This window comes from Narcine bancroftii, chromosome 4 (genome assembly GCF_036971445.1).
Source record: "Narcine bancroftii isolate sNarBan1 chromosome 4, sNarBan1.hap1, whole genome shotgun sequence".
Lineage (NCBI taxonomy): Eukaryota > Metazoa > Chordata > Chondrichthyes > Torpediniformes > Narcinidae > Narcine > Narcine bancroftii.
Genome location: NC_091472.1, coordinates 90,601,580 through 90,617,927, shown reverse-complemented (window position 1 = coordinate 90,617,927; position 16,348 = coordinate 90,601,580). Strand labels below are relative to the sequence as shown.

General features: G+C 39.9%; 1 protein-coding gene across 9 annotated transcripts in view; it reads right to left on the bottom strand.

Moving 5' to 3' along the window:
* Positions 1 to 12,845, bottom strand: part of map4k3a (mitogen-activated protein kinase kinase kinase kinase 3a) — a 350,582-nt gene extending 337,737 nt beyond the window's left edge. For 4 of the 9 annotated variants that reach the window (XM_069931965.1, XM_069931966.1, XM_069931967.1 and 1 more), the window contains exon 1: positions 12,555 to 12,844. In XM_069931965.1, the coding sequence (XP_069788066.1) occupies positions 12,555 to 12,656 (102 nt within the window). In that variant the 5' untranslated portion in view covers positions 12,657 to 12,844. Of the gene's footprint in view, positions 1 to 12,554 lie in introns of all 9 variants that reach the window. The other 5 variants (XM_069931968.1, XM_069931970.1, XM_069931971.1 and 2 more) reach the window with 2 other exon arrangements.
* Between the last annotated feature and the right edge of the window lie 3,503 nt (positions 12,846 to 16,348).

The following is a 16,348-nucleotide window of genomic DNA, read 5'->3' as shown; positions in this document are numbered from 1 at the left end:
TCTCCTCAAGAGACTCCCTTAATGTGTGTTGTTCAAAACATTTTTTTTTTAATTCCCTGATCAAAATTTCAACACAATATCTTTTGCCTCCAAGATTCCCTAATCTTACCACCTTTGCTTTTCAATTGCAGCAGAACATTCCAAAGGGCTGTTGAGAATCAAACGTAACTCAAAGCAACAAAGATCACAGATGTCCATACCCAACAATCAATTTCAGATTTATTGTCAGGATACAAATATGACATCACACACAACCCTGAGATTCTTTTCTTTCTGTAGGTGATGCAGAATTACCACTTATTGATAGCGCAAAACAAATCTGAACGTAGCATAATAATGTAAACAAAAAACTGTGAACAGATAACAAATGTAAACAAATCTATAAAGTGCACATGGGTCCTTAAATGAGTCCTAGATTCAGTTTGCTGTTGAGGGATCTGATGGTGGAGGGGTTGCAGCTGTTCCTGAACCTGGTGGTGCGAATCTTTTGGCACCTACACCTCTTTCCTGATGTTAGAAGTGAGAAGAGAGCTTTTGCTGGGCAGTGTGGATCTTTGATGATTGCTGATGCTCTCCAACAGCAGCATTCCCCGTAGAGGTTCTCAATAGTGGGGAAGGTTTTGCCTGTAATGTCCTGGGCTGTATCCATTATCTTTTGGAGGGCTTTGCGCTCAGCAGTATTGGTGTCCCCATATCAGACCGTGATACAGCAGGTCAGCACACCTTCCACCACACATCTGTAGAAATCTTCCTGGGTTTATGGTCTCATATCAAACCTCCGCAAACCCTTGAGGAAGTAAAGGCGCTTCCGTGCTTTTTTTTCACGTCGCCATTAGTGGGCTGGGTCCAGGAAAATCCTCCAAGATAGTGACTCCCAGCCAAATATTTCCACAGTGCAATGGCACAAGTTTGACAAGACTGTACAACGACATGCATTTGTGTTCCTTCTATGTGGTTGTCTCAATGTAGTGGCTCAAGGGGAGGTCTTCTAAACATACTAACCCTCTCCACCTTCATCTCAACAAAGCAGATGCCTGGTCCCTCAACCTCCCCTTCCTAAAATCAACAGTAAGCTGTTTGGCCTTGATGTTGAGGTTAAAATTGTTGTTCTGGCGCCACCTAATCATTTTTGACATTATTTTCCATTATGAGCAATAGTGTTGAAAGTGAATTTATAAATTACGTTGGTGACAATATTAATGATCAGTGATGGGAACATCCAGAAGGTTGGTACAGACACTGAAAAGGTAGTTTAGCACAGCCATTCTTAACAGGGCCCATAGCACATTTAAGAGGGGAGGGGGGGCCATGAACTGAAATCCTTAAGGGGAAGGGGGGTCAAAGTGTATAGGGGGGGCATGGAAACTGGACGGATTAAACATTTTGTGGAAAAGCAAAGGACTTTGTTGCTTAATTTTGCTGTATAGTTGCCAAGCAATGCAAGATTTTTTTCTAAGGTTGGGGGCATTTGGAGACAACTTAGAATGACGAGATCAGGGGTGGGCAAACTATGACCTGCAAGCCGGATCCGGCCCGCAACCCAATACGTTTGCCCGATCACCCTCAGCTGCTCCAAAATATACCATTCACCACACTAAACTGTCAGCCTTCGTCATCAGTGGCCCCAAGGACTATGCACATGGATTAAATATTTCTCAGCAAAGGAAATACTTTGTAGCTATATAAATGCCGCCTGTTCCTTCAGGGTCGTGTACCGGACAGCAAAATTACTGCATTCACACGAATGTTCACTGAAGTCTTTCCACATCATTATAACCAGGAATCGATCAACAACCACATCACTTTCTGCCCCTGGAAAAATAACTTACCCTGGCACTCCTGGGAACACGCTTCACCCTCAAGATGAGCCTGAGGCAAGCTGCAAATCAGTGGCCAGTTATCCCACTGTTGATCCCAGGCTACTCACCCACTCACGAACCTTTCAGAGGAACCCTGAGGCACTCCCTCCCCTCCCCTGAGCCGCCTCCACCACCCAACCCCTCTCCCCTGAGCCGCCCCCTCCCCCTGCTCCCCTGAGCTGCCCCTTCCCCCCCGTTCAAAAAGGCACAAAGCCTATTGTCCATGTGTGGGTTGCTGCCATGTTCCTTCAGCCGACTGCACCTCCAAGCAAAATTCATTTAGCATAAAGCAAATTTTGTTCATTCAGAAATGGGATTTACCCCACATACTCGTAGTTCAAAACAGACCTTAGAGTGCAAAGAAATTAAAGTGGGAGATCTTTATCAAAGCAGAAGTTGAGAGGTATACACAATTGCTTCTGCTGAGAAAGATTCAAGATGCTGTATTCGACAAATTTATGTCTGCAGTTTTGCAACAAAATCATTGTTACTGATTATTTTTAAAACTTCTGAACTATTTGAAGAATTATTTAATAGCAACCAAGTTTCAATGACAGTTTGCACCACTCCAAATGCCTGTCTGAAATATTTATATCCAGCAAGGGATGATTTTATTACTCCTGCTATGCAGTTCATTCTACCGGTGGTAAGATTGATAGCACAACTCCTTGAGATGATGTCTTGCTATTGGCATCAACAATTATGTCACCCAATATCAAAATGCTTTCAAACAACAAACAAAATCAAGTTTCCCACTGATTGAGCTGCTGTCTGTTTTGGGGGTTAGTTTTTTGTTTTCATTGTGACTCGTTTTTTTTAATTGTGTTTTGACGAACTTGTAATTTTTGGTGCATTTCCAGATTTGAAGATGATTTCCCTGAAATGCATCAGTGTAGTTTTTTGGAAGAAATATGGTTGATCTCGTTGCTTGAATTTTTTCTGTGGATTCTCTTTCGATAAATTATCTTCAGTTGTGGTCTTGCATTGTACATTATATACTTCAAGCAGAGATGATTGCAAACTTAAACTACATAATGTCTATGTTTCAGTATTTATTGTAGCATCAGTGCAGTCCACCGTTCGACCACTGTCACACAATCTGGCCCATGCATGATAAAAGGTTGCCAGCCCCTGACCTAATGTGGAAAATTAATAACGATTTCAGAGCATTCCTTGCTTCAAACTGATTGTTTGACTAACATGAAACCAGCTTTGGTTATGAATTACCTTCCAGATGGTTTTCCAAAAAGATTGAAACAGATACTAAAGGAGTGACTATTTTCAAAACTAAGAATTGCATCAAAGAGAACCATATTCCATTCTAGAACAGGATTGCCTGTGCAACTGATGGTGCCACTTCAAGAGTTGGACGATACAGAGGATTCATCACATGCCTATAAAATGTTCTCCCTTCAATCTTTATTGTTCATTGTATCATTCATAGGGATCATTTAGTGGCTAAAATCTCAGGAGGACGTTTAAATGCTTAACATTTTCAATCATCATAAACTTTATAAAATCACATCCCCTTAAGACAGTCTATTCAGGCAGCTGTGTGAAAAAAATGAACATTTCCAGAGGCTGCTGCTGTATACCGATGAGAGGTGGCTGTCCAAAGGAAATTGTTTTTGTGGTCTTGTTGCACACTGGGACACTATGGTTTCCTTTCTTATAACAAGCAAGGAGAAAATTCAATGATGCAAAGGCAGTCCTAATTTATCTGGCAGTTATCTTTGATAAACTCAATTTATTGAACAAGACCTTGCAGGGTAAACACAATGACCTCATTGATAGCAAGGAAGCCTTGTTTCTCTTTGCAAAAAGCTCAATCTGTTAGAGCAATATCAGATGTGAGAAATTTTGTTGATGTGAAAAATCTGATGCAAATACACGAATCTGCAGGAAAGATTTAATGAACTGTTAAACCTCAATATCCCATATTGGATATTAGATCCATTTGAGGAACAATCCACCAATGTTAACGCAGAAATTTAAGAGAATTTGATTGATTTTCAAAGTGATATAATTTCACACGAGAAGTTCAGCAATTTCAAAAAGATTTTTGGGTTAAGAATGATCTGCTGAATAGATTTGCAAAACTATGGGAAAAGGCCGAAATATTTTTCATTGCCTTTCCTTCAACATACTTTGCTGAATGTTGAAATGTTGAATCTAGAATCAGAATTTGTATCACAACAAGCTATCACTATCAACGTTGAAGTCTGACATCAAAAAACCTGCACAGGAACACAAAGCTCAAAGATCTCACTAAATTGTTCATTTTATAAGAATTTTTTAAAATTCTTTTTATTATGTTTTCAAATCCTCAAGTTTATGCTCAAGGTTCCCTAATGTCCCACTGTGTACAAACGATTGCGCTCTACGGATTTTTAATTTTTTTTGTAATATGCATGTTCATGTTTTCTTCTTTCCTACATGTTCAAAAAGAATGATTTCCTACTTGTCTGTCTGTTCTGGACTCACAAGCACAGTTCTTATGGTCAGAGTAAAAGCCTCGTTTTCTTTTCACCTGACTTAACTTTTTTTTTTAAATGTAGTCTGAGATCAGTCCGGAAGAAACCAACTAAACTTGTCTGCTCCACAGGTAAAGGGGCCCATAAACTTTTAGCAGAGTCCGAAGGGAGCCATAGCCAAAAGAAAGGTTGAGAATGGTTTGTTCAGCAGAATGTTTGCAGTCTTTCAGGTCAGAGGGAAGAGGGTGATGCAAAAACCCTCAGACTCATCATCTTGTAATGCAAAAGCAAGTAAAATTAATGTTATGCAAATACACATGCAAAAAAATGGATACATTGTATATTTTGCAGATGTAAAATTTTCATTTTCTTGGAAGGAAAAGGGATGCCTCACAATTGAATGTGGATTAGTTTACAAGGAAATTCTGAAAAATTAAAGTTTGCCATGGTAGTAAACAAACTTTCAAAGTGTATGGATGATGGCATGATTGGTAACCATCTACCATTCCCAGCTTCTTCATGATTGATAAATGTGACAGAGGGAATCATCCACAAATGTTTGGCTCCAGGCATATTTGCAGTCTTAATTCAACTGCTAAATACCAGAGGAGATAAGAGTAGCCATCAGTAACCATTGATGCTGAAGGAGGGTTAAAGGAAAACCCTGAAGCGATTGTAGTCACACCAAATATAGAGGAGCAATATACAACTCCAACCATATTTTTGTTCCTCAAACTACACAACCATGAAGTACAAAAGACTATCCAGCTCATTACTGTACATCTGCCCTGGACCTTCAATGGAGCTATCCATTAATTCCACTCCTTTGCCCCATAGTCAAATAATTTGTGCATGCTGCCATCAAATCTGCTTCTATTACTTATTCACTCAGGACAGTACAAGTAATAAATAATGACACTGAGAAAATATTTTCTCACAGCTATTATAAATCACTTGGCAGTTTTCATAATCTCTCATAGTGACACCTTTGTCAATGAAAGTAACTTTTAGAAATCTTCCCTCCATCACAAAGCAGACACCACTGACAATTCAGAATTCATGTCCTTTTCTAATACCATCTTACAAAAGGAAAGAATTATTTCCAACCTTATTTTGACAATCAACAGGTAATATTTGGATTGAATATATGCAGGCAATAACTATCCCACAACAGAAGTCAAGGCATTCCTAAGCTTTCCCACCCCCCCCCCCCCCCCCCACCACCTAATAAAATGTCCAAGAGTTCACTACTGGGCAGAGGCTAAGCAGCATGTCAGAGCCCTGATTAAGAGCTCAAAAAATTCTGAATTTTCCAAAGCGCAACAATATTTCTCAAGAAGGTTGACATTATTCAAGATTGAATAAATTTGTTTGATTGATATTCCTGCAACAAAGCTCAATTATTGAATTTTCCCAAAGTAACATCCTCCAATACAACACCCATAATGCAAATTATTCCAGAGGTCCAACATCATTACCACCCATCCCCCATCTGAAAAAAAAGCAAGAGATTGCAGGATCAGCCAGTAGCATTTGAAACTGCACACTATTCAAAATGAATGCACTACATGTTTCCTTCATCAAACTTTTGGTATACCAAATTTACTGATGATACCACAGTAGTGGGCTCCATAAAAGGGGTATTGAGTCAACATACAGAAGGGAGAGTGAAAACTTGGCTGATGGTGTACTAACAAAAATCTCACACTCAATGTCACTAAAACCAAGGAGCTGACTTGACTTCAGGAAGGGAAAACCAGAGGTGTACAATGGAGGATCAGAGTTGAAGAGGATGAGCAAATTTAAATTATTGGGAATCACTATCTCAGAAGTCCTTTCCAAGACCCAACACCATGAAGAAACATGTCAATGCCTCTAATTCTTCATGAGTTTGTGGAGGTTTGCTATGACATCAGAAACCTTGCAAACTTCCACAGATGTGAGGTGGAAAGTAGACTGGCAGCTGCATCAGAGTCTGGTATTGGTGCACCAGTGCCTCTGAGAATAACACCCTTCAAAAGGTGGTAGACACAGCCCAGTGCACCATAGGCAAAGCTCTCCCAACCAATGAGAACATCTGTATGGAATGCTGCCATCAGAGAGTAGCTCTCAATGCTGCCATCAGAAAGGAGATATAGGTGCCACAAAGCTCGTAATACCAGGTTCAAGAACCATTGCTACCCCTCCTCTATCAGACTTCAAAACAAAGTCAATCACAAAGTAAGGGCTCTTACTGAGTATTATTACTGAATATTTTTTTTCTATATTGCAGTTTACTGTTCTTTCTTTGTTTACATTTCTCTTTTATATACACAATTCTTCAGTACAGTGTTTTGCATTACCAATAAATGGTAATTTTGTCTCACTCACAGGAAAAAGAATCTCAGGGTTGTACGTGATGTCATGTATGTAATCTGACAATAAATCTGAACTTTGAACTTGGGATATGCTAGTTAAGTGAAATTTAGAAAAACTAAAAATTTTGCAAAAGAATAAAAATCCTAGTCTTAATTATCTCACTAATAATTGTCAAAATGTTTTGACTCATAATAATCCAAATGAAACAAAGTAAGCATTGTTCCATTAGTTATCACACCCTTGCTTTATTAGTAAGCAAATGCACATATCTACTTAGGGATTTTTGAATAATAAACATGCACAAACACAAGACAAGGCAAAAAAAAGTATGAAATGTTTAAATAGAGCTTTTCCAGGTCCAAGTCAAAAGGATGAGACTTCTCAGTTCTAAAAGTTAAAAAAATAATAATTAAATGACATTTTATTCTTTCATTAGCACTTATTGATACAAGGAACTTTCATCATCTAATCAGAATTTCTTTTTGGACAAAATATACCATTCTTTCCAGCTGAAGAATAGGGTTCCCGAAACATTATCCGCCCATTCATTTTCCCAATCACACCAACATAGTTACATCAAGATTAGATAATAAAGGGATTTATAACGAACATGTACATCAAGCTGCAAGAGAAGGAAAATTATGAAATAAGCTATAAACTCAAACAAAAGTGAGAAAAAGATTTAAACATAAAGATAAAAAATGAAATATGGGAAAAGTTATGTTCTGGAACTAAGAAGAATATAATAAACACAAGGTTACGCATGATATAGTATAATTGGTTTCACATGTTATATATCACACCCCAAAAGTTAAAAAAAAATGGGATCCAACATTATCAGATAGATGTTTTCACTGTAAGAAGGAAATGGGAACAACAGTACATGCAATTTAGGCATGTGAGAAAGTGAAAAAGTTTTGGGAAGATCTAAATCAGATATTAAATAAAATCACATAAAGCAACATACCAAAAAATCCAGAGATCTTCTTCTAAGTAATATAAGAAATAAAAAATAAGACCTCAAACTGGATGAAGCACAAAAAAGATTTATTATGATAGCCTTAGCTGTAGCAAAACAATGTATAATGTCAACTTGGAAACCTGAGAGTACAGCAATGGTACAAATGTATTCCATTGGAAAAAATAACATATAATTTAAAAAATAAAGTCACATTATTTGAACAAATTTGGGAACCATACATGGAACACAACAGAGAGGGCTTGCCACGGATCTCCACCCCCTAAAATGATAAAAAGATAAAATGACTTGACCCAGTGTGTAAAAGTAGATGACACAATTTTCTTGTTTATTTTCATTGCTTGATGACATTGTTTAATGGTTTTATTGTATTGTATATGTTGAACATTTAATGGGTTTGGAGGGGGATGGGAAGGGGGGAGGGAAGGTAGGGGGAAAGGGAGAAAATGTCACTGAGTATATTTAAGAGGGAAATGTTTGTATGTATTTTGATTGATATGGTTCACAGTGTGAAATTTTTTTTTAGTTTTTAAATTACATTATGCATTATTTCACCTTTACCCATTCTCATCCCTAAAAAAGTACTGACTTATCTTGGGCAAATCATCGGCACAGTTAGCACAGCGATTATCTTAATGTCTTTACTGCACCAGCAATTGGGACTGGGGTTCAAATCCTGTGCTGTCTGTAAGGCGTTTGTCTCCCCCTGTCTGCTTGGGTTTTCCTCCCACCATTCAAAACGTACCAGGAATGTAGGTTAATTGAGTGTAAACTAGGCAGCACAGACTTGTGGACCAAAGTGGCCTGTTACCGTGCTGTATGCCTAAACTTTAAAAAAACAATGCCAACTGGGATCCCAATCTGAATTTGACTAAATCTACTCAACACCAAATTACTGTCAAAAAGCAAAATCCCATTCGTAATTACTGTCTAATGATCCCTGTTGGATTAATACAGGTCTGGCAGCCAGATAGCAAAACTCTCTTGACATTGCCAACAAGGTGAGACAATGGAAAGTATACCCACTTCCCACTAACCTGTGATTCTGCAAATCTATATGTTTATATTGCCACACAATTCAAGGCACAATAAAACACAAATGAGTCAAGCTGCTCATTTCATCTGACTGGGCATTTATCAGAAAGATCAATAACTGAAAATTCAAGGAACATAGGATTAAAAAAAACAAGGCCATTTTAACTGCAAAAAGTTCATCCAGGTAATATATGATTGACAATTTCATCTTCCTGCAGTGATTAGTTTTGAAATTTTCCTATTTACTCACTCTGTATTTGGACTCATGTGGGGACTAAGTCTTATTGAAATAATGCTTTAGACAACAATAGAACACTACAGCACAGAAAGGTTCCCTCGGCCCTTCTAGTCTGTGCCAAACCATTTTTTTGCCTAGTCCCACTGACCTACATCCAGTTCATACCTCTCCCATCCATGTACCTTAAACGTTAAAATGGAGCCTGCATTCACCGCCTCAGCTGGCAGCTCGTTCCACATTCCCAACACTGTGTGAAGTCATTCCCGAAACTTTTTCCCCTTTCACCCTTAACCCATGTCCTCTGATTTGTATCTCATCTACCCTCATTTATTCTGTTTATCCCCCTCATAACTTTAAATACCTCTATCAAATCTCCCCTCATTCTTCTACATTCCAGGGAATAAAGTCCTAACCTGTTTAACCTTTCCCTGTAGCTTAGTTCCTGAAGTCTTGGCAACATCTTAGTAAATCTTCTCTGCACTCTTTCTATCTTATTGATATCTTTCCTGTTGTTTGGGGACCAAAACAGCACACAATATTCCAAATTTGGCCTCACCAATGTCTAATATAACTTTACCACAACATCCCAGCTCTTATACTCAATACTTTGATTTATGAAGTCCAATATACCAAAAGCTCTCTTTACATCCCTATCCACCAGTGACGTCACTTTCAGGAAATTATATATCTGTATTCCCAGGTCTCTCTGTTGTACCACACTCCTCAGTGCCCTACCATTCACCGTGTATGTCCTTTCTTGGTTTGTCCTTCAAAAATGCAACACCTCACACTTGTCTGAATGAAATTCCATTTGCCATTTTTCAGCCCATTTTTCCTTCTCCACTCTCCACTATGCCTCCAATCTTGCTGATCCAATTTACCACCTTATCATGCAGATCATTGATGTAGATCCCAGCACCAACCCCTGAGGCACACCACGAGTCACAGACCTCCAGTCAGAAACAATCATCTACCACTACTCTCTGGCTTCTCCTGCCCTGCCATTGTCAAATCCAGTTCACTACTTTAGCATTCATGAGAACTTTCCTGACCATGTGGGACTTTGTCAAAGACCTTACTAAAGTCCACACTGACAACATCCACAGCCTTTCCTCCATCAACTTTCCTGGTAACCTCCTCGAAAAAACTTTATGACTTGTTAAACATGACCTACCAGGCATAAAGCAATTTTTTTTTTTTTTTGAAATTTTATTTATAGTTTTACAGACTCGTGTTGTACAAGCATTGTAGGGGAACAATTCACCCCTTATACAAGTCATTCTTTGTCAAGTCCTTTTCTTCCCCCCACAAAGCCAAGTTGACTATCCCTAATCAGTTTCTGGCTATCCAAACAAGTGTATATCCGATGTCTTAAAACACCTTCTAATAATTTACCCACTACTAATGTCAGGTTCACCAGCCTATAATTTCTTGCGTAACCTTTAAAACAATGGAACCACACAGGCTACCCTCCAATCCTCCGTATCACACCCATGGCTAATGGCATTTTAAATATTTCTGCCAGAGCCCCTGCAATTTCTACATTAGCTTCCCTCAAGGCCTGAGGGAATATCTAGTCAGGCCCTGGAGATTTATCCATCCTTATATGCTTAAAGACAGCAACCACTTCCTCTTCTTCATTGTTGAACAGCTCAATTGAGATTTTCTCCTGGATCCTGAACCAAAGAAAAAATGCCTTCCACTCTCAGGGAAATAAGATGTCAGCAGATGCTGGAGGAACTTGCTGGGTCAAACAGCATCCATGGAAAGCAATTTGATATTTCAGGGTGAAAATCTTTCATCAAGAATTCCATGGATGCTCCTTAATCAGTTGAGTTCTTTATTTTTGTGAAATTTAACTATTTTATAGCCCGCTGAATCCCTCCAGCATCTCATTGTTTACCTCACTATATGGCTTCCTAGAGTCTGCCCAATTGCCTTCCAAGACAAAACTTTGCCTCTGGATTTTTTTTCAATTTATTAATGGAGATTTATTAACATCCATTTTTAATTTTATTTACCACCTCAAAATACAAGGTTAATAATACAAAACATTGCATATGCTTGAAATCAGAAGCTTCAGAATTTACATAATAGATTATCGATTTGAAAAGTTAACTCTTCTCTCTGCAAATACTGCTTGACTTGGATATTTCCAGCATGTTCTTCAGCTGCATAACAGAGACAAAACAGTTCCTAGCCACAGTAGAGATGATCAGGCAAGACATTTATCAATACAGCCACATTCAGTATTAAACCAAGATTGAGTCTATCAATATAATATTGTTCTACATTTATTTGGACAGTTTGTCATATCTCTTTCCCCTTGCCCTTTAAATAAACTTGACTGTTTACCCTGCAAAATCTCCAACCTTTTTAAGCTGACTATTTTCAATAAATACACTGCTTCTGTTTTTATTTCATTAAACATAGCTCATACTTTATCCACCACCACACATCACTTTCTTGGTTCCACTCAAAACAGTGGCTCTTTTTTTTCTTTCCAGTTTGTTGCCCAGCCTGTTGAGTATTTCCAGCATTTCAAATTTCCACAATCTGCAGTTGTCTCCCATATTCCCTCGTAAATCAACGATGGCTCTCCCAATCAAACCATGCATCCATTCAACCTGTCATTGATTCCAAGTTGGTACATGGAAAATTCGCAGTACGAGTGTGATTTTTTTTACATTGTGTGACTACCCCGTACAATAAATTTTAACCTACAATGCCATGACTTACAAACAAACTAAATAAGAAGGGGGAAAAAAATCTACCCCGTAGTCAAAACACTTTTAGTAACTTGACAGAGGTTTAAAATTCCAATGACATTCAAGACATTAAAAATAATACCCTTGGGCAATCCACCAAATGAACGAATTCGAAGTCCTTAACCACTATTTTGCAATATGCAAATGAATGGCACAACGTTACTAATTCAACATAATTGATCCAGTTTTCATTTTAAAAGGTTGAAGGAAGTACTGTAAGCTGTTTCTGAATTTTTTGACAAGAGTCTTCATGCAGCAAGACAAATCCAAGTAAATACTGTCGTGCTACAGAAAATGCACACAATTATCTTCTGATTTTTGTTTAAAAAAAAGACTAGATATCAACTGCATTTAGTGCCTATTCGCAGTCACCCCATTCTGGGTTCTGGAAGGAGTCAGAAGTCAGATCCAAATAGGAATTATCCTTCTAAAGTATACCAGACAACAACTGCAACTTCTAGTTCCAATATTTTTGTTTCGAAAAGAAGTGGATTAACCTTCAAACTAGCCCCTAATGAAGATTTGGAACTTCACGCGTGTGCAAAGGAAGAGTCGGGACTGGAGACGGGCCACTTCATGCGGCACTCAGCCCCACACTGGCGCAGCCGCGCTCGATGCTTGGTCACGGATCCAGCGGCGAAAGGCGCCCATCGTTCCCACCAGGGCAGATAAACAAGACAAAAGGGGGCGGGGAAACACCGACTTGCCGTCTGGTGTGGGGCCCGCTCCCAACTGGAGAGGGGGGGGTGCACACGGGGGCAAGTCGGTGATCGCTCCCGTCCCTCGTCCTCCGCTGCCCATCTCCCCTCCCCAGCCCCTTCCCGGGCCTACTCGATCACCAACCTTGTAAACGTCGCCATAGGTGCCGCTGCCGATCCTCTGGATCAGCTCGAAGTCCTCCTGCGGGTTCCTCCGGGACAGGTCGAAGCTGCCATGGGAAGTCATGGTGGAGCTTCCCCCGCCCGCCGGGACCGGGAGGGGGAGCCGAAACAACTAGAACAAGTGCGGGGCTTCGGCGACGCCTTTCTGCGGCCGGTGGAAGCGCCTCTCACTCATGCCAGCCCTCCTCACATGGAGCACACGTCACGACAGAAAGGACACAGGCCGCGCTGCCCCTCCCCCACCCCCACCCCCACCCCCCCGGGCAGGGTAACGGCAGCAATGCCCTCCCCACCCCAGCTGCGGCTTCGCCACCCTCACAAATCACGATCGGCCACTCGACCAAACATGGCTTCCGTGCGGCCACCGCGGCGCATGCGCGCTCCGGACCATTCTCGCCTGAAGCAGGGCGCCGTCTGGACTCGAGCTGCCGAGTCAGTGATTGCAATAAGTCCCGGGCGAACTCATACATGTCTGTATTTCTACACGATACAGACGTGCAAAGCTTGCACATGTATTCGGTTTAGTTCGATATGCAGTCAAATGCACAGTCCAAAAGAATCGAAGAAGAGTTCAACACATTGTGGCCACTCTACCTGTGCCGTTTCTGACTCAACCAGCGAGCACACTCCTCATTTTCCTTATCCAAATATGGATAAACATCCGTGAACATTCTCTCAAGGATAGGAGATGACAGAAAAATTGAAATTAAATTTACAAATAATTATATATATAAATATTTGTTAGACATGCAAATAACAACAATTCAAGCAAAGGATAGTCATTAATGGATATTCTATTCAATGAACATGAGAGTCAGATGAGTGGCATTATGGCAGTTTCCTTTTTTTTGGTGATGTACTCCAGCTACTGATTCCCACAGTTACCTTGACTCCATCTCTTCCCACCCTGTTTCCTGTAAGGATTCTATTCCTTTCTCTCAGCCCCTTTATCTCACCACATCTGCTCCCAGGACGAAGCTTTGCATTCTAGGACAGCCGGAGGTTCACCTTCTTCAGAAAACGGCTTCCTTTCAACTACCATTAATTTATCCATCACCTGCATCTCTATTTCCCGCACATCTGGCCTGGTCCCCTCCATCCCAAGACTTGTCCTCTCCTACCACCTCACAAACCTATGCATCCACTGTATCATTTTCACTAATTTCCACCATCTGCAACATGATCCCATCACCAGACACATCTTCCACTCCCCTCCCCTCTCCACTTTTCGTAAGGATCGCTCCTTCCACGACTAACTTGCCTACTTGTTCCTTCCCACCAATCGCCCCCTTAATTCCTACCCGTGACTTCAAGAAGTGCTACACCTGCACCTACATTTCCTCCCTCACTACCATTCAGGGCTCCAAAAAGTCCTTCAAAGTGAGGTAACACTTCACCTATGAATTTGTCAGCATCATCTACTGGCTCCTGGTGTAGCCTCCTCTACTTCGGTGAGACTGGACACACATTAAGGGATCATTTCCTTGAGCACCTTTGCTTTGTCCACTGCAACTGCAAGGATTTCCCAGTGGCCAAGCACTTCAGTTGCACACCCCACTGCCACACTGATATGTCTGTCCATGGCCTCACGTGCTGCCAGACTGAGGCCACCCATAAATTGGAGGAACAACGTTTTATACAGTACTCCATCTCAGCAATCTAATGGCATAAATGTCGATCTCCATTTTCTAGAAATTCCTACCCATTCCCTTTTTTCTTCCCTTCCCCCTCACAGTCCCTCATCCCTCTGATTCCTTTCCTTCTCTTTCCCTGCCCATCATCCACACCTTCCTTCTTCCAGATCCCACCTACCTTTCTCCAATCAGAGAGCATCTTTCTCAGCCCTCTGCCCCTTTCCCCATCATTTCTCAGCTACTTTCTCCTCTCCCCCTCCAACTTGTATCTACCTATCACCTGCAAGCCTGCGTTCCTCCCTCTTTCCCTCCCACCACCCCACCCCCCCCCCATCTTTTTATTCGGGTCAATGCTCAAATTCCAGCATTCCTGATGAAGGGCTGAGGCCTGAAACATTGACTTTCCGTGGATGCTGTATGACATGTTGAGTTTCTCCAGTACTTCTGTGTATTCCCCAAGCCTCTGGTTACCCAGTCTAATCCCAATGAACCCCAAATACATGTCAGATTCAGTTCAGTTTCAGGCTTGCTGACCATGAACTAATTGGATGGGGATCTGATTGGGTCATGTTTTGGAGTCAGTAAATAAGGTGTAGACAGAGAGCATGGGGCTGAAGAGGCAATGTGAGGGAGGAAGAAGGAGAGGGAGAGTAGGAGAACAGGAGGACAGCTGCCGGGTTGTTGGGAAAACTAGCAGGTGATTGGGTCCAGAGCGGCTGCTACTGAACTGGCCAATGACAAGTCTCAATTTATAATTGTACTGCTGCTGACCACATTCAGAAGCTGCTCCATATATCAATTAATAGTTTCTATAATCCCATCCATCCACTTCCCATTATCTTCCCATTCTTCTTTCCATATTATTGTGTTTCTAATTCTAATTCTAATTCTCTAATTCTCTTGACACCCATTTCACAAATTCAAACTTATGGTAATGAAGAATAAAAACACATTTTAAACAATTAATTTGACTCAGATTTTATCAGGAAAATGAATATCATTGATGTGACATTAGAAGAAGGATATGAGTATATCAGAAATTAAATAGAAATAGGTCATTCTGCCCCTCATGCTAGTTCTTTCATTCATTAGGTGATTTTGTTTCACTTAGAACAACCATCTGCACTGATCATCTACCCCTTGCTTCCCCCAATAACCAAAATTGTATCAGTATTTGATTTGTATGTGCTCAGTGACTGAGCCTCTGAACTTCTCAGTTCCAAATATTCTCCATCCTCTAGGTGAAGAAATTTCATCTATTCTTTAAATGTAGACATCTCTTCTTTGTGCTTCATGTGGAACCCCATTAATTTGAAATTGTGACAGTTAGTTCTAAATAGCCCAACCAGGAAAATAATCATCTCTATACTGGCCCATCACTTTTTTTAAAGAATGTTGCACAATGTTAATGGAGATTATCAGAAATGTAAGGAAGTAATTGAATCTAGATGACCAGATCTTGGAATAAAATATTTAGGTATACATGTGCAATAAAATTTGACAAAATTATTTAAATTAAATTATTTATCTTTATCTAAGAAAATTAAAGAGGATTTGGAAAAATGGGATATGTAACCTATTACTTTGATGGATAGAGTAAATTGTGTTTATGATTAATATTTTTCCTTGAATACAATATTTATTTCAATTGATTCCAATTTCAATTCTTCAAATTTTTTTTAAGGAATTAAATGTTTGTGTTAGAAAATGTTTATGGAATGGGAAAGTGACTAGGGATTCTTTGGAGAAATTGACATGAAAATATGATTTAGGAGGTTTTTATGAATTTCCCAAAATTTATGAATTATTATAAAGTAGCACAATTGAGATTTATTAATGTAATGCATGTGTTAAATAATCTTCCATCATGGGTGAATATAGAACTTAATAATATAGGAGAAACAGATCCACAACATTTTATATAAATAAATGGAATGCAAGATTGTTTTTTTTTATTTTTTATTTTTCACACCATAAATCACGTTAGCCATGATATACACTTTTTCTTTTTCACACATATACAGTGACTTTTTCTCCCCCCACCCCTCCCTCCTCCCAAGCCACCCCCCCACCCCCCACTCTCATCCATTTTAGGTATACAATCTAGGTTGCATTAAGCCAG